The 25,875-nt window shown below is 42.4% G+C and overlaps 2 protein-coding genes across 5 annotated transcripts in view; one reads left to right on the top strand and one right to left on the bottom strand.

Moving 5' to 3' along the window:
- Positions 1–19,077, top strand: part of BRAF (B-Raf proto-oncogene, serine/threonine kinase) — a 134,610-nt gene extending 115,533 nt beyond the window's left edge. For all 3 annotated transcript variants that reach the window (XM_034779507.1, XM_034779516.1, XM_034779526.1), the window contains 2 exons: positions 3,088–3,241; positions 11,205–19,077. In XM_034779507.1, the coding sequence (XP_034635398.1) occupies positions 3,088–3,241; positions 11,205–11,227 (177 nt within the window). In that variant the 3' untranslated portion in view covers positions 11,228–19,077. The remainder of the gene's footprint in view (positions 1–3,087; positions 3,242–11,204) is intronic.
- A 1,079-nt stretch (positions 19,078–20,156) lies between these two features.
- Positions 20,157–25,826, bottom strand: NDUFB2 (NADH:ubiquinone oxidoreductase subunit B2). Of its 2 annotated transcripts, XM_034779540.1 has the most exons (4): positions 25,655–25,814; positions 25,431–25,563; positions 21,567–21,664; positions 20,157–20,250 (listed from the first exon to the last, which is right to left on the bottom strand). In XM_034779540.1, the coding sequence occupies exons 1-3, from the start codon at positions 25,738–25,740 to the stop codon at positions 21,590–21,592; spliced, it is 294 nt and encodes a 97-aa protein (XP_034635431.1). In that variant the 5' UTR covers positions 25,741–25,814; the 3' UTR covers positions 20,157–20,250; positions 21,567–21,589. The 2 variants fall into 2 exon arrangements, with proteins under 2 accessions (XP_034635431.1, XP_034635439.1); XM_034779548.1 differs by lacking the exon at positions 25,431–25,563 and having other exon boundaries at positions 20,158–20,250; positions 25,655–25,826.
- Positions 25,827–25,875: the final 49 nt, after the last annotated feature.

The following is a 25,875-nucleotide window of genomic DNA, read 5'->3' as shown; positions in this document are numbered from 1 at the left end:
TACAGTGCTGGGGGTGGGGGCAGCACGCGGAGCCGCCGCCCCTCTGCCAGGGGCACGCAGAGATGTGCCAGCAGCCAGCCGCTTCTGGGAGTGTTGTGGGGCCAGGGCAGGCAGGCAGCCTGCTGAGCGCTGCTGCGCTGTCGGCTGGGAGCAGCCTGTGGTAAGCGCCACCCAGCCAGAGCCTGCACCTCACACCCCTCCCGCACCCCAACCCCTTGCCCCAGGTCAGAACCCCCTCCTGCACCCAAACTCCCTCCCAGACCCTGCACCCACTCCTTCACCCCAATCCCCTGGTTTGTTATCAAGGAAGACTGGCACCCAGTAGAAGAGGTGGGAGGTTTGCATGAGGGGGATTCGGAGTCTGATACAAAGCCAGGGTGAGGTTCTCATAAGCACATAATCCACCACAGCAGAGGTGTAGTTATTGTGTCGTCTTGGGTATGCAATGCTCCTGGCACTCCATGATTCAGAAGGGCAGATACCACTCATCCCCCAGGGAGCACACATATTGTACAGTGACATTGCATTACTGTGACCCCCTGCCAGGATCCTGGCCTTATTCTGAGCCTCACTTGAGGGACTGTCATGTCTCTGCAGGCCCTGTAGCAAATGCATTTTAACAAACCCAAATCTGAATGCAAGTGTTTGCAGGAGAGATGGGTCCAAACTTAGTTGTATGTCAGTAACATCAGATCAGGTCCTCGTTGTGCTAGGGTGCTGAACAAATGCAGGGGTGTGCCTACATTGTAATCAGAAGCGTGATTGCAGCTCTGCTAGCTTTAATCTAGCTACCAGAGCTAAATATATCACTGAAGATGCAACAGCATGGACCCAGCATGGTTTAACACCACAGCTACATACCCAGGCTGTGGGCAGTCTGGTACAGTCCTCGCTGAAGCACCTAGATTCTAGTTGCATTAAAAGTATTGGTGAGTAGTAATAACTTTAATATGTTCAATTATTATTAGTTGATAAATTTTAACTCTATAAGTAGTCTTGCGTGTGATGCGGCTTTTGAAATATTTTGGTCAAAGACAAAAACAAAAAAATGGCTCCTCTTCTTTGAAAGGTTGCCAACCCCTGAGCGAGGGTCTGCATAGGGATGCTCCCTAACAGTCCCTCCTCTCTCTTCCATACTTTTCCCACCCATACCCAATAACCCTTCAAGTTCATACTCAGACTTCTTCCCAGCAATTACTTCCCTCTCCCTCAGCTCCTCCGTTACCCCTGACTCCCCCAAGCCTTTGCACTGCTTCTGAGGGGTGTGGGAAATACGGTTCTGTACTGTAGTTTAAATGAATTATTACTCAGAATTCTGTATTAATATGCCTAGTAAGGACATGTTTTTTCACAAACAGATTCCTGAATCTCTTTTGTTGTCTGTATTGTTACAGACATACTTGCTGACAGGTATTTTGAAATAAATGACCAAATATAATTGAAACTGGTGGGATTATATTGTGTTATTTTGACAAAATATGCAGAATTTTAAAATATTATGTGCAGAATTTTTAATGTTTTGGTGCAGAATCCCCCAGGAGTAATATAATATACACATTAATATCATAAGTACTAAATAAATGCATTGTGTATACCATAGTGATGACTCCTGTCTCAAAAGCGGGTTGCGTGTGGCTCCCTGCTCTGGGTATTGCAATCTCCAGGGTTGAGCCCTGATGGGGATCTGGCCAGGCCGAATTTGTGAGAGTGGCACTGTGGCTTGATGCATAGGGACACAGAACCACTCACTCAAATTTGGCCTGGCTCTTTCCCTGTCATCAGGATGGAAGGGTGGCTGGGCTAAACCCGATCATCACTGTGACTCCGTGCTCCAGGTCACAAAGCCCAGAACTGGGAGCCAACCCTAGCCACCCCACAGGACCAGAGCCACAGGAGCCGCTGCTGTGGGGTGAGTGTGAGGTGGGCTCTGTAACATCCTCCTTTCCCTCTGGCCTCCCACATGACTCTTTGATACATTGTTCAACCCAGTTTTGAGTAACAACTCATGGGTTAAGAAACCCCGGTCTAAGAAACACAGCTATAGTATGTACTTATTGACTGATTCAAGGTTCTCCCTTTAAACTGGGACATGAGTTCCAGCTGAAGATCGGACTAAGGCTACGTCTTCACTATCCACCTGAATCGGCGGGTAGAAATCAATCTCTCGGGGATCGAATTATCGCGTCTTGACGCGACAGTCGATCCCCGAATCAACGCTTGTACTCCACCAGCACAGGTAGGAGTAAGCGCCGTCGACGGGGGAGCCACAGAGGTCGATTTGCCGCCGTCCTCACAGGGGGTAAGTCGGCTCGGATACGTCGAATTTAGCATAGCTGAATTTGCGTATCTTAAATCGACACCCCCCCACCACCACCACCACCCCCCGTAGTGAGGACGTAGCCTAAGTAAGATTGTAAAGTTTAGCACATAGTTGGCATGTATAGTTAGCAAAGTGCAAAGAAGGCACATTCACACAGCAAGTGGATGCTGCATTAACTTCTCAGTTTTAGTACTTACTATATATTCTCTGAAATTTTTAAATCTCTGAATTACCCCCAAAACACTATAAAGGGGAATTCCAAAACTTGACCTGCCAATCCCTCTATGAGTGAAAATAACTTTGGATTCTAAACATTTTGGGCTGTATTTTTTTTTTTTTTTTTTAAGTACATGAGTTCAACACTTAAATATAAAAAGGTGAGTTCCCTCTGCAGGCTTTACAGTAGTGGTTTGAATCAAATTATTTTCCAAAGCTATGTTCGTTCCTGGTGACATCATTGATGCTGGTGCATAAACAAGGAGGTAAAAAAAAATATTGTCACCTTCGTCAGACTCACTGAAGAAGAGACAGTATATTCCTTAAGGGAAAAAGTGATGCAATTTCTCCATAGATGTTTTTTTCAGTCTCCCCAGGAAGTATAACAAAAACTTGAGTGCAAAATGTTAAACTGTTTAAAAAGTGGTGGCTTAATTGACCTTGAGTCACTCATTGTTTGTAACTCTTCAGTGTTCTGCCTTTGGCTTTGGGGTGCTGTTGCCATTCTACAGCACCAGGTTTGATCTTCTCTTTTTTTCTGCTTCTTTTAGATTCTTGCCTCCATTGAGCTTCTGGCTCGGTCATTGCCAAAAATTCACCGCAGTGCATCTGAGCCCTCATTAAACCGGGCTGGCTTCCAGACGGAGGATTTTAGTCTGTATACTTGTGCTTCTCCAAAAACACCCATCCAGGCAGGGGGATACGGTGGGTTTCCAGTACACTGAAAAGGCGTTAAAAGCATGTGCCTGTGTGAGTGCTGGTCTGTTCCCATGTGTGCATGCACAAGTGTGCGTATGTTCTGAATTCCTACCTTCTGTTCTCTTTAGAGGTGCACTGAGGGAGTAAACACTCACGTTTTAGGAATGTGGGCATTGTATGTTCCTGGCATGAAGACTGTTGCTGGAAATGGATGCCCTGGGAATTGCCAGCACAAAAGGATTAAAAGGTTATCTAAGAGAAAAGGGAAAAGTCACTTCAGACAAAACAAAAAAGCCTGTTTGGGTTACTGGGTCATACCTTGCATTTCCTTTGCTTTCTATGCCTTCTTTCCTTACTTTGCTGGTTGGGTTAGTTGTGGGCGTTGTCTTAATGTTTAAATAATCAAACGATATATTTTTTTCAATTGAATTGTCCATATCCATGAGCAACAGGTTTTAGCTTCTCAAATTAGTGGTGATATGTGAAGATGGCAAAAATTGCTTAGCTTCAAAGCTGAGCACAGCCAAAAGTTGGTGTAGTCAGCAAAGATGAGCAAACACAACACAGATTGCAAAGGAAGGCTTCGTCAGTGTGTGACTTTTATTTTTAAATGTATGGTTTAAAAGAGTACTGGTTGGAAAATCTCTTTTACCAGAGAAGGTATCTGTTTTTTTGTCTAAATGGTCTGACCAGTTCTACTTTAAAACCTTTTACAAATCTCTCATATCATTGCAACGTAGAACAAACTTCAGATGTCTGGTGTTGCTTCTGAACAGCACATGTATCACGAATAATCATCCCCGTATCCTCCAAATTAGAAGGAGCCTTATTTTAAGAAACTTGACGACTCTGGAGAACATAACCAAACATGTGTCTGCTATGCAATAATATATTAACACCCATAATAGGAAAAACTTATTTTGTAGAAACAAAGCAGTAAACTTGAAAAGTTGTTTTCAGTGGGAAATCAATATTGTACCATGAATTTCAGTTTTAAAAAATGGTTTGCTATTATTTCACTACTTTATTTTAGTTAGTAATGTTGCCGAAGTAGTCTCTTTTCTGTGGGGAGAATTTTTTACTTTTGTATAGAAGCTACTGGGTTGACTGCAAGTACCTAGCAAGGCAAACTAGAAACCCTGCTAAGATCATAATGTCAGCTCACACCCTATTTTTCTCTTTTTTTGGATTATTCATCTGGAACAGGTAAATGACAGAGTAGTCCTATCTGTTTCATGTTACACTGACCTCCAGTGGCAGACATTAAAACAGTAACATTTTCAATGTGCATTGTCATATTCCTGTCCTATTTGAACTGTGTTCTTGTATATTTTACAGTTCTTTTAAATATTAAGCTATTTACTGTGAACAGTTTCTCTCCACCAGAAACAAGATTTTGCTATTCTGGTTGGGCCTTCAAGGAAAGGAAAATATTTCCTAATGGCTTCTGGTTTATAATTCGTAGAGAAGTTTGCAGTGGTGCTGCCAGGATATCTTACTGTTAAATGTGGGGGAACAGAAAAAAGCTTTCCTGCATGCCAGACCCTGCTGTAGGAGTAGAGTGGCTAGCCATATGGTCACAGATCCTTGTAATGCAGTAGTTGGTAGCTGAGGGCTTGAAGAGGCGTGAGCAATTCCTACATTCCAGAGGCTGACAATAATCGCCTAGCCCCTCTAATAGTCACCCTGGTTCCTTTCTATCCATCTGCTGGAATAGTAATAGAACAAACCTCTCCCCCCCCCCCCCCCCTTTCGTAAGATAAGGAACTCCAATTGTAAATTGTGGTTTTATTAAGAGTTAGGTTTAGGATTAAAAGCTTTTATTTTTTTTTTTTAACATTTTTACCATTGTTTTGTCAATGTTTGGGTATTTTTAGTTCATCATGGCAGACCTATCTTAAAACCAGAGTTTAAAAGGTTTTTTTTTTTTCTCTTGCCCATGAAATTCCCTACTTCAGAGAGTGAAGAAAAGTGCCTCTTATGCTTTGGGAAAGGGCACTCAGCTGAAGGTTACAATGCCTCGCCAGAGCAAGTAGTATGGCTGCTATGCCTCTCTTGCTGTCAAAACAAGATATGATGTAGAATCCCAGGCCGAAAGGGCTTATCCTCTCCTGGTGTCAAGTATCAGGGGATAGCCGTGTTAGTCTGTATCTACAAAAACAACAAGGAGTCTGGTGGCACCAGTCAGGTTAGTCTTTAAGGTGCCACCAGACTCCTTGTTGTTTTTATCCTCTCCTGGGTTCGTCCTCTTGTAAAATTATCCTGCAAGGAACCGTCAAAATGGTTTCCCTCAGCTAAGGGTGCAGAGTAAGCAGACTCAAGAGGCCTCTTGATAAGAAAAAAAGTGCTCTGACAAGGATCCCACAGAAAGATTTTTTTTTCTGCTTCCCTGGATCTCAGAGAAAAGTAGAACTTGTTTGGATCTGGGCCAGCTGGATCAGTCATCCACATCAGGGCACCCTTCCATGTCATCGAAGTACCAGAAGCCAATAACCTTTGAAGGCTCTAATGGTGGGGCTGTCAGAGAACACAGAGCCATCATCACTGCCCAGCCCCAGTTTACTCCCTCTTACAGTCGGTCAGATCTGGTCAAGCTATTCTTGGGAGCAGTCTTTCCCTCAGTGCTGTGCAGATGAGCCTTCGATGCTGTGGAAACCACAGTTCTGGAAAAACCCAGTATCATACTCAGATATATGGGGCCCACGTTTCCTGCTATGTCTAAGCTGAGTGCAGCGGACTTCTTGGAACCAAAAAAAAAAAAAGGGGGGGGGGGTTACTTGCCATTCTGCTGCAGGTCCACCTCAAGGGGAGCCCTGTATGGGCACAGGAACATCCTTGGAGCCTCAGGTGTCAGGTTGGGAAGCTCCAAAGTTTAAATCTTACCCAGACTTCCCTCCTGAACACGCTTTGGGGATTTTTACCCTATGGTCTTCCACCACCTGTGTCAGAGGTCTCTTCAGCGAGGAGTGGTAACAAAAGACCATGGTTTCCTACTCTCCCAAAAAATCTCCTGAGAAGGTCAAGGATTTAGCAGGGATCCTTCTGCCATCTCCACCTGAATTCACTAATTTTCCTCATACGAAATCAAGTCCTCAGAAATATAACTGTCTACCTCATCCTCTGATGAGACCGTCTTAACTGCTTCCTCCTCTCCTCCAAGTAATAGCAGGGCCTTCTGTGATTCCCATCACCTATCCTGGACCTATGCAAAGAGAGAGAGGGGGGGAAAAAAAGCTCCAGAAAGTCTAATTTTGCATGGTTTCTTTGGGGTGAACCCAGTCCCTATTCTCAATCCCCAGGATTGAGTATGGGTCCTTATCCTTTCAAGATGCCTACTTCTTTATCTTTTTAAGGCAAAAGTACAGTGACTACCTTAAGTTTATGGGGGAAAACAACCTGTACAAGGTAGCAGCCTGCAGGGTATTCACCAAGTAACTAGTAGTGACTACAGCTCAACTGTGTTGACAAGATTTACAGGTGTATCTGTATCTGGATAACTGGTTCATTAGAGCCCAGTCTTACTGTGAAATAGTTTATTCCCAGTGAGACGTGCTCCTTCTTCAGATCTCTTGGTCTGAGACTAAACAAAGTGAAATCAAACTTGGTCCCTGGGCAGGCTCTAATCTTCATAGAGGCCCACCCTAAATTCTACAAGAGTTCTAGCTTGCCTATCCCAGACAGTCAGCCTAGCCATGTCCATGAGATGGTCCTGTGAGATTTTATCTGTATGCATGAGACCTGATGGAGACCTGCACCTATGTCAGCCCCCTTTGCAAGTATATAAATGTGACCCAGGTAGAGGTAGCTGCAGCTGGTGTAGAAATATTTTCATCTCGTGGATCAGATACTCACTACTGCTGTGGATACTGCCAGTGTGCATCTCGAAGGCCAGGGGATGCCCTTCTCTTAGCTTGCTTCTCAGACAGTGTTGCGTCAAATCTGGGTTAAGGAGCACATTGAGGATCTTGGAGCTGTGAATAGTCTTTGGAAACCTCAAGAGTCCAGAGTCCACATACATTTGCTAGAGCTGAAGATCCATAAGTTGGATCGCAAATCCTTTCTCCCAGAGATGAGGAGCAGCTAGTACAGACCATATGAATGTGATTTATTATATGGACATACATGGGAGAACTTGGTCGCCTTTTATTAGAGCAGTTTTTGGAAATTGTGCATTTGAAACAAAATGGGTCCATCTGCTCTGCACCTAACAAGTATGAAAATGCCTTAGCCAACTACTTGAGACAAATGGGGACCATCATAAGTGGTCATTCAAATAATCTATGGCATTTGGAAATTGAGTTGTTTGCTGAAAGTCAAAACAAGTGTCAGATGTTCTGATTGAGAGAAGGCAGAAATCCAAAAATCAGATATTTTTCTTACGTGCTGAGGGAAAAATTCTCTTACTTGTTTCCTCTCGCATCCAGAGCATTGCATAAGGTTCAGCATGACAGAACCAGACTGACCCTATTCACGCTGGGCTGGGCACAGCAGACTTGTTCTCAGAGTTTATGGCACTGTCTGAAGATCATCCATTCAGTCTTCCTCAGAGTCCAGATCTCTTGTCCCAGCAGAACAGCTGGCTAGTGAACATCTCAAGTTACTTCATATGACAGCATGTTTGGTGGGTTTCAAGAACCAGAGGTCTGTGCTTGTCAAGTCAGTCATTCTACAGATAGAGGTTGGGGGACTAGGGGTATAGATCGGCTGAGGCAAGGTTTTTATATCCTCAGCATATGAAATGTTGGGATAAGGGAATTTGCTCTTAACTGCCAACTACTGCTCAACAGAGTTCTGTGGCCGTATGGCTGGACACATGACTCTTGCAGCATGGCTGTGTGGAGCCAATGCACTTGCAGAACAAGAGCTTTTGTTGGCAAGTAGACTTTTTTTTTAATATATGTAGTCTTATCAAATTTTAGAAGAAAATTACCTTGATTATGTACCACTACAGGGCCAGCATGTTATCTGCACTAAATTTGTCAACCATTCAGTTAAGATTTATTATCTGAGATCAGGCTAGCACCTGAATGTTAATAAGGATAGACTAAAATCCGCTTGTTATAAATGTCACTTTACTAAGATGTAGATGTAGACAGACTGAAAAATGACTGACAATATTGACCTGTTTGCATCTTCTATGCATCATATCAGTCACTAGTTGAAATACTTTGACCTCCTAGCTCTGTTCTCCTGCCCATTCATATTAGTAGTTCATCTTTCATCTTCTGAAGTCCCTTAGCAACAATTAAAAACTGAACTATTAGTTGAAACAGGCACAAGATGAGTAAAGAGGGAGCAATCTCTTGTTTATAAATTAATCTTTAATCAGCCGTTTAGGAAAGTAGACTGAAAAGCAAATTAAATAGAACGTGTTTAGACAGTTTGGCCTGTTAACCTCAAAGAGGCAATATTGTAACCTTTTGTCTTTTTTCCCTTTCAAAAAAAGTACAAAAACACGAGGTCATGAGTTTTACTAAAAGATGTGGTATATATGCCAGAGAGAGGCAAGGATAACATTAAATATATTGAGTGTTTGAGAGCAAGGGTTTCATCTGTTAGGTTAAATGAGTATTAACACAGTAAACTGACCACGTGGATAAAACACTTCATTTAACAGGATTATCTTTCAGTTACATGCAATAGAGTACTGGAGCTGTCAGAGGGCATACTTTTACTTGCAAGTTGCATGTGTGTGACTTTCGCATATTACAGGGACGCTAAACCTGTTCAAGCCCCAAATTTGACTAATTTTAAAATGGTGAGACATTCTCCAGACAGTTCTCTTCCTGTGCTTCCTCCACCCCATACCTTAAATCAACAACTGTGATGCTGGAAGATTTAAAGTGAGGAAAATGAACATTGCTTTGATATAATGTCCCTACTGCTGCTCTCAGGATGAAATTCATCCTTGTAGAGGGCTAGTGCAAGGCTTATTATGCACTCTTCACATCCCAGTTAAGCCTTCAAATAAAGCTTAAATGTGGCTTAAGCAGTGCAGTGAACTTGGGCTGGCCCCTCTGCTCCTGGATAAATTTCATCCTCCAAGCTTACCACTATTCTGGTGTTCTCTTTAATGCTGATTCCCAGAAAGATATAAACAAATAGAAGTTGTATTGGATTTTTGCCAAATGAAGGATGACAAAAGTGCTACTGAAGGAATTATGTTTGAGCTTGCAAAAGGATAGTCTGGAAAAAGCTAAACATTGTGAAATGCTTTTTGCATTGTTACTACTTAAAAATAACCCCACCAATAAACAAGATACACATGGTTCTGTAGATTACAATATGCCCACTTCTTTATCCCAGTCCCCCTTATTTAGAGATCTTGGAAGCACTCCCTCACTCACTTCCCATGACACTCTCCTTCTAGTCAAGACCTTTGATTAGTTTCCCCAACTCCGACTCCCTTGTGTGTTCCTGTGTCCTTAGGGAATACCTCAGTGCATGCAATTCTGTATGAGTTATTTCTAAGAGTACTCTCTGCGCACGTTCTCCTCACATGGAGACTTTTGTTCACTCTCCTTGGTTCCTTCCTTTGTAAAGCAGGCTGTTCTACACGTTTTGAGGAACTGAGTTTCATTTTGAATTGAATTAACGTAATTCTTTTTAAATGCTACTTGTGAATATATTTCTGATTTTTCCCCCCCCCCGCGTATTCAGGGTATACATGTAAGACAATACTTGTACTTATTTTTCTTTAGACTATTTGAGCTGTTTTTCTGAAGGTGGAAGGATACCAAGATAGGGAGCAGTTGTTTGATTGGAACAGTGTACAGAATACCTTTGCTGAGCAAAACAAAGACTGTTCTGTGCATTTATCAATCATCCACTATTGGAAAAGGATTCTGAAGGTTCCTATGGACAGGTATCCTCTTGCAGGAGAGTGGCATAACTTGTCCTACCATCAGTGTGTGAACCCAGTAATGGAGACTGTAGACCAGTTTCTTTTCCTCACATTCAGTCCCCTCTAGTTAAGCACATATAGAGATCCTCCATGAAAAGCCTGCCAAAGTACAATTTATTGGTAGGGAGGAAAGGAAAGTCTTTTGGCTAAAGCACAGAATCTGGGGGCAAGAGGCTTTTGTTTTATTCTAGGCTTTGCTACAGGCTTCCTGTGGTGATCTTGGGCAACAATCTTAATCTCTGTGCCACGGCTTCATTTCTGTGAAGTGGGGATATGGATCTACCGCTCAGGGTGTTGAGGCTTAATTAAATGTGTATGTGAAGGCACTGTATAGAAGTATTATTTATTGTTAAATAATTCTAAAATGGCCATTAGAGTTGTTTCAGACCCAGGCTAGGCACCCATTGTTGTGCTTCCTGTCCTTGGTGAGTGAATGTACTTCCACCACTCTGCTTTCTGGCTCAGGAGTGAATGGATGAGCTCACATCTCAGGTTCCCATCCCACTAGATTGCTGCATTGATCTATAAACAGTTTCTGATGTACTTTAGTATTGGGTTTAATAATCAAATGGACTTTAATGCGTAACACTTAAAGACTCACGTGTAAGCACAGTAATTCTTTTGATTATTAAACCAGTTTTCAAGCAAGATAAAACTGGTTTACAGGGTGACAAACTGCCATTATTACAAATGTCACTTTTCAGCAAGTGGTACACATCTGACAGTAGGAAGCTTAGAAATGAAATTCTAAGGCAGCATTTTATTTTAAAACTCATGATGAAAAAGATTTCTTCCTGTGAATGTTCAGACCTCTGCCCTGAGCAAAATGGGCATGGCTTGCTTTTAAGAAATGTTACTTCAATGAAGTATGCTGTGAGTACACTTGATGTTCTGTCACTACAAGTATGATCTTTCTGTGCCTTAATTTTAACTGTTGCATTTTTTTTAACATCTGACATATTCAGCCTAGTGTTCAACTAGACTGCAGAAATCTCTGTCCAGCTGATAATTGAGATCACCTTTTTAAACCAAGATCTTGTCCTCCCTCTTGTCCTCCCTCTACAGGAGAATTTGCAGCGTTCAAGTAGCCACAGCGCCATGGCAGCACCTACTCTATTATTTAAGTCTTGTGTTCCTACAGTTTCTTAACATCAAAACTCTGTTCTGCTCCTCAAAACCTAAAGCAATTTAGGAAAAGATATCTGTAAGCTTAGAGCGGAGCAGAATGGAACTGCTGGTCCAACACAAGGGTGGGGGGGAATAATCTTTTTAGGAACCAGAATTCTCTGCTGCCAGTGTTTCTCCTTCAACACAAAACACCACGTGTATTCAGAGACCCGCAGTGGCTGCCTGTACCGTTGTCATCATTCCCAGGAGAGAGGAGAGGGCACGCGTGTTTTGACTTTGGTGCTCAGGCATAAGGGGATGGAACTGCTGCAGCAACTTAGGAGACTTGCTTTGGATGTCTGCCAGTTGGCTTTCTCCCTCTAACAACGAATCATCAGAGGCTGAACATCTGATGAGAGTGCTAATCAAAAGAATCATCTTCTGTTCTGATTTATTTTTTTCCTGGCATGCTTACTGATTTATGGGTCAAAATGCAGTATCCCCTTTTCATTTAAATGCAAATATCAAACATTTCAATCGATCTATGTCATTGACTTTTATCCCAGTCATATTTGATACATTGAGGGGTGGTAGATGGCTTCGGGAGAAGTTAATCTGGCGGAAAAGGGGATGCTGCACCATTTTTCAAATTTACTTTTCACTTATCCAAAAACTACCCTTGTCTTGTTTCTAATACTTTCTGGTGTGCTCAGACAGGGCATCTTTCAGAAGGGTTGGGAAGCTCCTCTCGTTGGTCCAGCAACAAACTAAAGTTAACAAAAAAAAAAAAATGTAGCAAGTTCTCAAAATATTTTTTTGTATCATCTAATTCAATGTATTTTTGAGAAATGCGATAATGGCATCTGAAGTCTGTAAAACTGCTAATACAGACTCTGGAATGGTGTATGTACCTATTTTAAAAGTTTTATTTTAAATGAGGGTGCAGGTTAATGCCAGGAACCTTACCAATGTATAAGGTTTTCATAAACAGGAAAAAATAGTTCTCAGGTTGAATTGGAAAAAAAATACAAAAGTGCTCCCCTCCCCTGAACTAGACATTCTGCAAATTGTGTTTTGGTACTTAGAGAGCTTTTTTAAAAGGATTTTTATCCTGTTAACTCAGTGTTCTCTGATAAGTGGGTGTGTAAATGTGGAGCATCTTGTCCCAATGGCAAGGTGTTAGATTTAGAAAACAATCAATTACTACAAAAAACGGTACTTGCTGGATCCACGCTGACCTTTTCTCCTCTCATTGGTTCCCTCTGTTTGATTCTCTTGTTCCCATCCCTCCATTTTCCCCTTTTCCACAGTTTGCAAACTAGGATAAAGGTGGCAGTATCCACATTAAGTTTCCCTTGTTTCCCTGCCCTCCAAGCCCAGTTCTCAAATGGTTGGTAGCTTTGTGACAAGCTACCAAATCAGAAGACAAATTCATGAAGTTCAGCACAGTGTTTACCTCTAGTAGAATATCTTGTGATGTGATCTGTTTGCAGAATTCTCCGATATGTGGTATTAAACGTAAAATATTTGTACAGAGGCAAGTCAGACCATAGTAGAAAGAAATTCAAGCTCACACGGAAGTCTTCAGAGTTCGATTAATCTCTGCCCTATCCCACTCTACATGAGGCAGGAGAATTTACGCCACTAATTGGCAGCACTATTCTTAGGTGAATAAAATCATGTGACGCATGTAAAGGAATTAAATGTGTACATACGCACATGGCGTTGGCTGAACACATTGTTTCTGCCTCACTAGGTGAGCGGGACCTTTATTGTGTACAGAAGGGTGCCCCTGGAGATCTAGGTAGCCTGTTATGTTTGTCAATTATTATTTACTGTGGTTAAGGGGTCCTGATTAATTTGAAGTGAAATATAATTGAAATACTGTGTATTCATGTTAATTCCACAAACATTAGCCAGACAGCAATAGAGAGTGACGTGAAGTTACTACAAGGATGAAGCAATTCATGTTGCTACATGAATAGAATTGATTTTATGTACAGGATGCATTTTAACGAACAAGCACAACTTTTTTCTTCTCTGCTGTGGGTCTTCAGCTGCTATTAGGTTTTTTCCTTCCTGAAATGGGCAGGAATTAAAATAATCAGTAGCAGTGTCTACTGTACTTTCCAGTGTGGAGAAGCAAGCAAAGTGAGCAGTAGTGCACAGTTAGGTGAAGTCACCATGCACCATGTTAGTGTAATGGCAGTATACAGTGCTGTCTGAGGCAGGTGACAGACCAAGGTGGAGAAAGCTAGGAACCAAGTTGTCAGCAACAGTTGAGAATTTTTACAAATATTAACTCCAAGAGAGTGAAGTCATTACTGTATCAATATTTTCCCCTCAACCTTTTTTTTTGTATTCTTATTTTTTGGCCTGTGATGTAGCTTGTAAATGTAGGGCACACTGAAAATTACATATGCTCCTAAAGAAAGGTATAGCCTAAGTATGTATTGCTAGGTTAAGAATTATCATTTCAACGTACTGGATGAAAATCCTAGTTTCCTTCTATATTTTCTTGCTGGCAGAGAAGTATTTGTTAAAATAAAACAGTAAGGAATGATTTTTATCCTTATTTTAAATGAATTTATTTTGTAATCCTTCATTACCTGTTAGTCTACAATATGCTTCTTGAGCCCACAGGAAAAGCACAAGGAAAATTGCTATCCTTGTCCATGCAAAGCACTTTATAAGTAACACATGGTCTTTGATTTCCCCCGCCCCCTGAAAAACATGTATGTTGTTTGACTGTTGTTTAGTTAAGTCTTTCAGGTTTCATTTCTATTATCTTCAAAGTTTTTTTCTCTTAAAGTACCTGTAATGCTTTATGTTTGTGTCTAGCTTCCTATCTGTATAAAGACCACCTTAATCCTCATGCAAAACTTTGGGAAAATTTGGTTTGTAAATAATTGTTTTTCTTCATTTCTTTTCCTTCAGAAATTACTAAGGACGTTTTGCATGAAAATAGGATCAGTTTTAAAGGTGCCTTGCAGGTGTTTGGTAAACAGTGAGACAGTAGCAGGGACATGTATTGAAAGCCCCAGATAGCAAGGGGGTGAAGAAAACAATGAACTCTTTTAAAAAAAATAAAATAAAATTCAGGCTCTCTGTTCACACCATACAGCTTCAGCTCATCTGATTTCCCCAGCTCAGTGCACTAGGGCATAAACCCACATGCTGGGTTTGGTAATTTTATTAAATATTTTTATACCTGTTGGGATATAAAATTATCTAGGCACTTATACTGCTTTAAGATCCAACATATCTGAGCAGCTAATAAACCTTTTCAAAACCACCACTTGAGCACCCATAGCCCAACTCCATGGAGTACATTAGCTGTGAAACACCCCTTCTTCCCCCATATACAGAAATTAGAAAATACCTGACCTATCATCTAGTCCCATCTCCCTGTCAATGCAGGATTCTTCCCACAGTATATTGTCTGGGGCATCATGGTGGCATTGAAGTCAAACAGAGTGAATGTAGGAGCCTGATTATTTTTAAGGTAATAGCATCAGTTAAATGCTGAATGTCTCTATATTCGACATAGTCCCGCCATTCTCACTTTTCACAAAACATTTGCAGGTCACTGAGTTAATCTGTTCCTGCTTGCTTTATTCCTTACCTGAAATCATCCTTTCTCACAATTGAGTTCTTTGGCAATTACTGATAATACATATTATTTTGGGTCAAATTCTGCCATCATATTTTTGTGGCTTCTACTTAAGTCAGTATATGTGCTCTTTAGAGGACATTTGGCCTACTATGACATGAAATGAATAAACAGAAGTGTGAACTGTTAACAAAGATCACATCTTTATGCAAATGTCCAGCAGTAAAAACATACTGAAGAATTGCCTCTATAGTTATATTGTGCTGTCTATGTACATGGTGCTTTACTGAACACTTTGAAGACAAGGTCCATTCCCCAAAGACACGATGATCTAATATCAGTTGAGGCATCGGTAGTTCTTGAAGGTATCTGTGTAGTGGAGGGCCGAATTAAGAGCTGAAGTGTGCAAACATTTCACACCTTTCCAGCCTGCAGGTTTTTATGGAATATATTCCCTTCTTGACTGTGAGTGCAGCATGTGTAGCACAAACTATTCAGAGTACTGTAGACAAGTATCTTTCCGTCCATTGAAACAATGTCACCAGGACGTAATATGATAGTCTAACCTTTTAGGTACATTCGAGATTCAGGTGAAAACCAGTTGCAGGACTGTCATGGCATCACTTCGAAAATACTGGATGTTTTGTCTCTCAATGGTTTGGCTTTTTTTTTCTTTATAGATACTAGTTTATCTCACACACGCACACATTTTCTTTATAGATGCAAGTTTATCTCTCGCTTTCTCTCTCTCTCTCTCTCTCACACACACACACACACACACACACACACACACTTTCTTTATACATACAAGTTTCTCTCTCACACACACACACACACACACTACCTTTTTTGGCTGCTTTATTATTTCTTATTTGGTAAATCAATGCATCAAAAACAGGTGTTGAGACAATTGGAGTACAAACATTTTGTTTGTCTTTAGGTTTTAAAGATGCTAATATAGAAGCTAGTCAGCACCATGAGAGCAGTGAATAGTAATAGTCTTAAGTGTGTGTGTGGGATGAAGGGGCAGTTTCTCAAAAATAGCAGGATGGGGATGCTGATGTGAACAAACCGAAGAAGTGAAAGTTAGTAATATTTATATAGAAAAGATGTCCAGAAACTCTCTTAAATGGTATACATGAGGCTTCCCAAAAGTTACCTTTGCAATTTGCCAAATGATCTTGTGCCTTCATGACTTAAAACAATACATATATATTAGGTGCTTTGTAACTAGAGCAGTGGCTTTGGTTTAATTCCAATGCAGTGTCTTCATATTTAGATGCAAATATGGACCTTTCACAAAAGTTAGCAGTTTTTGAGTTTGTAAATGTAAGCAAAAGCTATATGGAGGTGATGGGGAGGGGAGAATTTACAGAAATATCTGGTGTTTGTATCCAAAATGAAGTGTATACAAGACATATGCATGTCTGAGAAAATCTGCAACGTGAAGCTATTCTGCAGAAAATAAAATGAGTTGCATTTAAAAAAAAAATTAAGACTTTTTGATGCCTCCAAAAATCAAGCATCTTGTTATGGGAATGTAATATAAAGTTCTTAGGAGAGAGAAAGTCAGAATATCCAGAGCAGTGTATGAAAAGTGAGATCTAGAATAGAAGGCTGATTGTCAGTACTGGTAAGCCATGAACATCATGGTAATTTCCTGGTCTGGGGTTACGTTGTTTAATCGAATATCAGCAGGTTTCTTTAGTTCTTCCTCAGGCCTCATATTGATACACTGCTAAACCTCTACAACCCCAGCCACTGTTTAATGATCATATATCCTGTAATCACATGTTTACCTTGGGAGATGAGTATATTATCAGTTTAGGGACAAAAGATATGTTTGGATTTGATGTGTTCATATTTCAAACTTATCTTTGCTCCTGGCAGTACTTTAATACGAGTGTCATATTTCATCTGTATGTCCATAAGGAAAAGAGAATGGTCTTTGTTCTTAATGTTTTTCAAGTCCTTTCCCTGCCTTTGTTGTTGGTGGAGGACTTTGGATATAATTCTGTGTTATATAAATCAGTGCAATTAAATGCACAATTATTACAGAATATTAGACTTCTATTAACCCCTTTTTAGTTCCTTTTATAAATCAGGGTGTAATGTTTTTTAAATGTTTTACTTAAATGCCCAGGAAATATCCGGAACTTTTCTCCCTCTTCCAACCCACGCACTGAAAAACACAACTATTTCCCTATTTTGTGAAGGGGAGAGGGTAACATTGGGGAACTTTTCAACTGCCTAAGCATTTGTTTTATTATGTCATAGCAACAGTATGGTCAACCCATCCAGCTGCCCTAATAGCCTACATGTACTATCCAGTCTTTCTGTCTGGCTTATCATATCTGCAGCAATTGTAATTTAGAATAAGCCTGTATGTCATTTACTTCTGAATTAGTAAAACACAAAGCCAAGATTGTTGTTTGAGTTTTAAATAATAGTTTGTTTTGACAGATATCATTTCATTTGAGTGCTCACCCTGCTTGAACTCAATTTATTTGTTTTGTGTGTTTGGAAGTTCAGTAAAATGTTAAGACATGACGAGCAATGAACCCTATCTGGGCACAGATGTTGGGGGGATAGGGGTAAAATGGACCAAACTGGGATGGTGGGTAGTTTGGGGATAGTGGGGGTGGGTATAATTTAAATAACTTTGTCTAAAATAAAATGTAAGTGCAATAAATGTGCTTTTTATTCAAAGCTGTGAACTGTTTAAAAAAAGACATGCACATCATTCCTTCCTGAGCCTTGTTTTTCCTCCGTTTCTCCCCAAATGACTGAAACCTGGCAGTGGCCAACCTGCATGTCTTATCTAGTATCATGATTTAATATGTGCTTATCTAAACCATGCCATTAAAAAAAAATATATCTAAATCCCCCTTGGTAGGACTAACAAGGCAAATCCTGCCCCTACTTCTGCACCCCTGGAGCCTCCTTATAGTGCCAGTTTGCTATGCTTCACTTGGAAGGGCAGGCTGTGAACATCCCTTGAGGCTGGAGCACTGGCAGGGGCCCTGAGGATCTGCTGTGTCCCTCCTCTTCACAGGGGTACAGAGCCTACTCCAGCCATTGGAGTAGCCTCTCGAAGTAGGAAGATTCCTTCCTCTGCATATGACTGGCACTTGTTCTGGCTATGGGCCCCAGTGCAGGGCAGAGGATTTTTTTCCTAAGCAATTAGGAAGAGGGCCAGCAACTTCCTGCTCAGGTCCTCTATATCCCTTTTGTCAAAACAAGCATGCAGGCTGGCTCCTGTTTTCTCCTATTACTCCACCTTGTTTTGAAGGAATAGTTATACATATTTTTAATCACTTGTGTGGTACTTGCACAGTCTCTCCCTTCCTCACTCAAGATCATGCTGCTTTCCCTAAGTTAGGAAAGGTGCAGTGGTCTTTTCTCCACATGTTTCATTAAAAAGTTCATGAAAGCGTAGCACTCACTAGTTGGACCCTATGGGGAAAAGCAAGGAGGATGGCTTTTTAAAAAAAAAATTAAAGATATTGCTCCATAATACTTTGTTTATGAGCAACAAAATACTCTAATAAGGAGAGGAAAGGGAAATCATATATAGATTTGATTTTTTTACTTAGTGCAATGAAATGTACATCCCACAGTTTGAACTCTGTGCTAACTAACACAACATTCCTTTAAGCTGTATTTTTTACCACCAGAAGTTTTGTGAGGGTCTGAGTCTTCACTGTAGAAGGTCCAATCTGGTTACTTAAGAAAACAATTGTGTTAGTAGATTTCTATAGCTGCTTTTAAAAACTACAATGGAGTAATTGTTTTAAAACTTGTATTTATTTTTTAACTCATAAGAAAATGTTTATTTTCAGTTTTCTGTTACACAGACCATGGCAACTCCCATTCTTTCCCTTCCCAATGTCCCACAGTAATTGCTAATAAAAATTATTTTTCTTGCTTGTTTCCCTCCCCTCTACTTTTGTTACCCCTTCCTGCTCAAGCCCCTTCATTTGTACTTTGAAGTTTTTTCTCATGTAAATTTGTACAATGGGAAATATTGTCCAGTTTGGTTAGAGAGCATGGAGACTTAAAGAAAACATTAAAAATTTGATAGCTGAAATTGATTGAAGAAAACTTTCTGTGTAAAGTTATTTAAAGAACTCTGTATTATATAAAAGGCAAAAAGTTCTATGTACTTGATGTGAATATGAGATTACTGCTATAATAAAGATTGACTGCATGGAGAAACATCTGAGATGAGATTTATTTTTAAGGGTCCAGTCTACAAGACATTGTCCCAGATGTGTTTTAACAAGCATAGTTTTGTTATTGTGACAGCTCTGAAGTTTGATAATCAGCTCATAAGAGTGGGAGTCAGTAGAACCCAACTTTACAGGGCTAAAGGGCTGTGTCTTCCTTGTCTGTTTATTGACCTCTATTAGAGCGATATTTGCACTTTAAGAAATTTGGATTTGAATTTCCACACTGCCTTTGAGGAAATACATTAGTTAGCTTTTACATATGCACTTTTCAGCAATAGATCTCAAAGTGCTTTACTGTCTTTAATGTATTTATCCTCACACCACCACTCTGGGGTAGTGAAGTATTAACATGTTCAAGCTAGGGCAATGAGGCTAAATGATTTGATCAAGGTCACACTGGAAGACTAGTGAAGCAGGAAATTAAACCTTGGTCTCACACTTCCTAGGCTAGTGCCCAATTCCAGTTTAGACATATGCTTTGTGTCTGAGGGGTAGTAGTATCCCCTCCTGCCTGCAGCAGAAAGCTACTATGAGTTTGCTTTGCATTTTTCTACAGTTGTCAGTAGTTTTTATTTTTAAAATAGCCCACTTATTGTGGAAAGTTCTTCCTATGTTGAAATATCATTAGATGCTAGTTTTAGGTTAGGCATTAATATTATTGACATTTAAGAGGCTGTACTTCAGTTTCTCCCCCCCCCACACACACACACTTTGTAACTTTCCTAAACAAAATGAGAAGATAGTATTAGTTATACAAAACTAAGTTAACTGCTTTGTCCTCCCCTACATGAAGCCACTTTCTGAACATGGATTTGTCTGGGATTACACTTGCTGCAGAATACTATTCAGCACATCTTCAGCTGCCACCACAGTTCATTAGTGTAGCACAGACCAATTCAAAGTAAAGTTGTGAAGCAACTGCATGAACATGTTTGGCTGGAGAGTGGAAAGTATATAGAAGGTAACTTATTCAATTGCCCTTTCCTCCCCCCATACAGAGATGATTATTTTGCAAAGAGTTTCTATAGAACAGTGATTTAGTCAACAAAAGAAACAAAGCACAAGCTTGTAACTTGAGTTTTTATTTACCATATGGATTTGCTGAAACAGTTATACAAGAGCCAAAGCTTCAACTTCTCCAGAGATCCCACCACAGGGCCTGCAAGTGACAGATGGGAAGAACATTAAGAGAAACTCAGGTTGTCAGAGTCCCTCCCATATCAGTACAAGCATATGCCAATAAAACCCAAACCATCTACTAAGCCTTTTTTGGCAGGAACCTGTTTTCCCATGATAATGTTCTAGTGCAAAAAACACCTACATTAACAGCTTCAATGGTTTTTAAAGACCTTTTTAAAAGTTTGAATTCCCACCGCAAATGGAAGAAGTTTGTCTTTTAACCAGTCTTAGATGGAAACAAGGGCTTGACAGCAAATACTTTCATCTTTTTGACACTTGGGAAGGGAGGGAAGATACTTCCTTTAACTGGAGAGCTTCAAATGGGGGGGAGGTGTGTGTGTGAAGAACTAAATCAATGTCTCCATTACACTTTTAAAAGGGATAGTAACATCCTTCTTCGGTGGATCACTAGTTCTTAGCATTAGTAGAGGCAGCAGAAGGCAGTTGCTGGATGAGCATAGTACCTCCTACTAGCTTTTAGAACTCAAGTGCCCACTCAAAGATTTAACAGATGTCAGTTTACATTCCAGACAAATCCTAAAAAGGAATACAACTAAACTTTGAAGCACAATCCTGTTAGGATTAAAACTAGTCTTAGGGGCCTATGTGCATTTAGTATTAGGAATGGGATCTAGAGCCTTTCAACTCTACTTCACTGGGTACAGTAAGTTATGGCATCAGGAAACAGATGGAGAATTCAATGCAAAAAAGCTTTAGTTTATTCTTGAACTTTTATAAAAAAACCATGGTGAACAGTGGCAGAAGATACAAGATTTATCCCACTACATGAAATAGATTAAGGCTATCACAAAACTACTGAATGACTTAGTAGCAGGATAAGTGCAAATACTCCTTTGGCTAGGAATGTGAAATCTATTCTTCTGTCCAATAAAGTAGCATGTCCTCAAAACTAGATAAGGATAGTCACAAAGCATTCTAAGCTCATGTAAGTCCCAGACAATAGGGGACAATGCAAACAGCTAAGAAAAAAAAACTACCCAATTCTGTGAATCAGTACATTAACAGAGGAAAGCAAAAGGCTCCTGAAGCCTGCCAGTAAATCTTACTGGCAGATATCCCTCTTCATGTTCAGGAATACCCTGAGCATGACAAATAGGACAGTACAAACACCTAAGGACTCATCTTGAACTCGGAATCAACTGTGCTATGGGAGAATCCTGTTCTGTGTTCACTGTACATCTACATCAATTCACAGGGGTCAGAGGTTGGACATTAAGACAAGTATAGCTTATTCTAAAGATCATCTGAAAAAGGGAAAGTTTCAAGAGAACCTACACATTGGTAGCTGAGCTGTAAATCTATTCTTCATCATCAGGAGGGATCCCCAATTCCTCATCTGTCCATTCCGAAGAATCTGGGTAAGGAAAGTGACCCTTGCAGCAGAGGAAAAACATTCAATAGTTAGTGAATATTTCATTTTCTACTGAGGGTCGTGACCTCAAGTGGGATCATTCCATCAATATATGGGGGTCATAGCAATCCTGAGTGTATGGATGACACCATTTCATTAAATGGCATCCACTGCACAATGTGACCTCACACATGAGTGCAAGGTCATGTAGGATGCTATTTTGCTCTACAAAATGGTGGTCCCTCTCCAATGTGATCTCACATACACACGGTGTGTGCCGATCTTGAAAATCAAAATCCATATGGCATGACCTTACAGGTACAATGTGTGCAAGGTCAAGCTGCATGGAGGAGGCTATTTCAGGAGCAAAGCATGGGAAGCAATACATGACAAAATGGGGTCATGCAGGGAAAACGTTTGGGAACTTCTGATATACTACCCCAAGAAGAGATCCCAAATACTTGGTTAGTAACTATAATGGATGCTAGAGGCCCATTCTTTCTACAAACACAACAAATTTGGGTGCTATAACATCTATCTCCCCCTGGACTTGATGGGTTTGGGATGGCAAAGGCATTGGATTGAATGGTACTTAGGCACCTAAATCCCAGTTTTGGCTCCACTGTGATCCACAAAACTGCTGCCAAACCCTGTGGTCACCTAAACGTGCTTGTCACCTACATTTTTGGGTAAAAGTTCCCTGAACATCTAGGTTTCTGCCTCTGTGCAGGTGCACTGCTGTCTCCCTCTAGGAGTCTGGACACCTATCTCCCACCTAATCCCCACAGCGATTTGCAAACCAGCGTTAAGATAGGCATTTGGCCACTTAAGTCACATGCAGGGCCCAATCTAGTAGGCATGCCTAGAGGGCACCAAATTTCAGATGGAGGAGGAGCTGAAGGTGGTGGTGCACTCCTCCACTTTTAGACTATAGGTTAGAGCAATTGCCTAGGATGTGGGAGACACAGGTTCAATTCTCCCACCCACCCCCATCCCTCTGGACAGGGAGAAAGGATTTGAACCGAGGACTCCCACCTCTCAGGAGAGTGCTTGAACCATTTTGAGTTCAGGGATATTCTGATGTAGGGCTCCCTCCATGTCTCCTGCTGAAGCTGTACCACTGTGGATAAATGATAAAGTGACTGGAGCAAGAAGTCTAGCCCTGAATTCTCCCACCTCCCAGGCAAGTGCCAGAACCAATGGACTACACTCTCTCTCTCTCTCTGGCCCAATAACTGTTCCACTTTAGAAAAATATTTAAGTAGTCAGTGGCCCAGGAAACAAGAGAATATAAGAATGATTCTGCAGTCCAGTAGCTAGGACACCCATCTGGGAAATGGGAGACCCCAGGGCAAGCCCTCTTATTCCAATGACTGGAAATAAGGCTTACATTTTTAATAGTCAAAAATAATTAACCATGGGAACAAAATATCAAGGGTCAAGGTGGATTCTTCATCACTGGATTTTTAAAATCAAGATTGGATTTTTTCTAAAATCTGCTCTAAGAATTATTCTGGGGAAGTTCTCTGGCCTGTGCTATAATCACAATGGTTCCATCTGGCCTTGGAATCTAAGACTATGAATATCTCATTATATATCCACAGTAGCACAGCTTCAACCTGGGTCTCCCACATCCCGAGTGCTCTAACCACTGGGCTCAACTACCAGTGCTGCCACCTCCTCCTTCGGCCCATCTTGTGTGGAGTGAGGCAGCTGCTTAACTCATACTACTCCTGGGGGAATTCTGAACTACTGTGTGCATAATTAATGAGCCACACATTTTTATTTTTTTTGTGCACAAAAAAAATAAAAAAGCTTCTGCAGAAATGTTGATGCAGTTCTGCCTTTTGTCCACCAGAGGGCGCTATAGCGCTAGAGCACAGCAGCAGCTCCTGGCCAGTGAGGGAAGAGAAAGAGCCTACTTTCTTCACAGCACCTATCAGGCCAGGTCAGGAAACCGAGGCTATGAGGAGACAGACAGCATGGGATTCTAGTGGGGTCAGTCAGGGGTTTATAAGGGCTAGTGGGGGAGGACAGACTAGGGCAGGGGCTGAATGGGAGTGGAGAGATTGGGCCACAGGGGGGAAGGGGTACAGGGACACATAGGGACAGGGTATAGAGACAGTGGAGTGGCTATGTGGGGGCACAGACACATGGGGCCAGGGGAGGGGGTACAGAGCCACGTGGGACAAAGGGAGGGGTGCCTGAGTGGGGGTGGAGGGACACGGGGTGCAGGAACACATGGGGACAGAGGCAGATATGCCTGACTGAATGGGAGAGGCAAGGGGTCAGCCAGGGTCTGCATGGGGGAAGCTCCCTAACAATACCTCACTTCCCCCCGGTGCAGCGCCTCCTGCTGGTCATCCTGGAAATTAGCTCTTTTCCAGCTCTGGAATGCCCTCTGCTGGCCGGTGGCTCACCTGCCTCAGGCCCCCCCATGTCCCTCCCAGATCCGGTGCCCTTTATCTCAGAGTTCTGCCCCAGCAGTACTCCCACACTCTGGGTCTCCCCTCCCTGGGGAACCCCCAACCCTCTAAACCCACCGTGCCTCAGGGGTTACTGCCAGTCATCATCTAGCCCCCTTTCGCTGGGGCAGACTGCAGTCTGTAATGACCACTCTTCATTGGCAAGAGGTTCGGACCAGCTACCTCTGCCTAACCCCAGGCTGTATCTCTGCAGCCCCAGTACCCTGTCATAGACCTTCATCAAGGCCTTTAGCCTGGAGGTTTACAAGGCTGGAGCTCTCCAGCTCCCTTGCCCTATTCCCCAGCACTGCTCTGGTTCAGGTACTTTCCTCTCAGGCAGCTAGCCCCTCTCCCTTCAGGGCTAGAGTGAGACTCTTATAAGGGCCAGCTGGGCCCTGATTGAGCTGGCCACAGCTGTTGCTGCCTCCCCAATCAGCCTAGCATGGCTGCTTTAATCCCTGTTCTTCAGGAGTGGGGCAGCTGCCCCACCACACCCCACAAAAAACCTGTTTCATACTTTCCCCACCCATACACAACAACCCCCGCTCCCCCCCAGTTGACACCCACGCTCCTTCGCAGCAATTTACTTCTGTCTCCCTCAGCTCCTCTGTTACCCCTGACTTCCCCAGGCCATTGCACTGCCTCTGAGGGGTGCGGGAAATATAGTTCTGTACTGTAGTTTAAATGAATTATTACTCAGTGTTCTGTATTAATATGCCTAGTAAAAAATCTGTTTGTCAAAAAACATTTCCTGAATCTTTTTTGTTGTCTGTATTGTTACAGACATACTTGCTGACAAGCATTTTGAAATAAATGACCAAAAATAATTGAAACTGGTGGGATTATATGGTGTTATTTTGACAAATAAAATATACAGAATTGTAAAAGACTGTGCACAGAATTTTAAATGTTTTGGCCCAGAATTCACCCAGGCGTATCATACCCATAAGAAACAGCGTAATCACTTAAGCCCCTTGACTCCAGAAGTGGGGTTCCCATTCATGGATCACGGGGCAGAGCTAGAAGCCTCCCTCCAGCAAGACCAAACAGTCCCCCTGAGAAAGAGGTAGGACTCAACATACCATCCCCCTCCCAAGTCAGCATCGCCCCCTGGCTAACTTACACAACTCACCACCTAGCACGGGCACTTTGGCAGAAAGGTGCCCCGCCCCCCCCCCATTGTACTGGGGGCGGAGGTGCTTAACTCGGGCTTTGCGCCGCGCAGGCTGGTCCTAGGATTTTCTAGGCACCGCAGCCATCAGCACTGGAACCTCCCCGCTCACGGGCCCCTTCCCCCGCCGGGCCGGCCCCGCCCCCTCTCACCAGCACCGAGCCCGGGCTGTGCCAGAAGTGCCACAAGATCCAGAACCACATGAAGCCGCTGAGGAGCTCGCTGTGGATCACCTGCCGGCGGGTGACCTTCGGCAACTGCCGGTAGCAGGGCTCGCCCCCCTCGCTGCAAGGGAGACAAACACAGGGCCCGTCAGCGCCCGGCCTAGCCCCGCCCCCGCCGCTGCCCCCGGTTCCCGCCCCCGGCCCCCACTCACTGCCGGAGCCCGGCCGCTCGCCTCACGTCTCTGGCGCGGAGGATCCGGACCAGGCCGCCCCCGGTGCGGCCCAGAGCCCCGAGCATGACGCCACCGGCCAGGCCGAGCCGAGCCGCCCGCCGGTCCACCAATGTCACCTTCCGGTGTGGAGGCAGGAACGTGACCTCCCAACAACAGCCGCTCTGATTGGCCTGAGCCCCAGCTGGGACATACCAACTGTA

Source organism: Trachemys scripta, chromosome 1 (genome assembly GCF_013100865.1).
Source record: "Trachemys scripta elegans isolate TJP31775 chromosome 1, CAS_Tse_1.0, whole genome shotgun sequence".
Taxonomy (NCBI): Eukaryota; Metazoa; Chordata; order Testudines; family Emydidae; genus Trachemys; species Trachemys scripta.
This window is presented reverse-complemented; position numbering and strand designations above follow the sequence as displayed.

Excerpts from the sequence above, each read along its gene's own strand:
- NDUFB2 (XM_034779540.1), bottom strand. The coding sequence starts at position 25,740 with ATGCTCGGGGCTCTGGGCCGCACCGGGGGCGGCCTGGTCCGGATCCTC. Across the intron at positions 25,564-25,654 it reads CGAGCGGCCGGGCTCCGGCA|CGAGGGGGGCGAGCCCTGCT; the intron begins GTGAGTGGGGGC and ends TCTCCCTTGCAG. Across the intron at positions 21,665-25,430 it reads ACAGCCCGGGCTCGGTGCTG|GGTCACTTTCCTTACCCAGA; the intron begins GTGAGAGGGGGC and ends CTCTGCTGCAAG.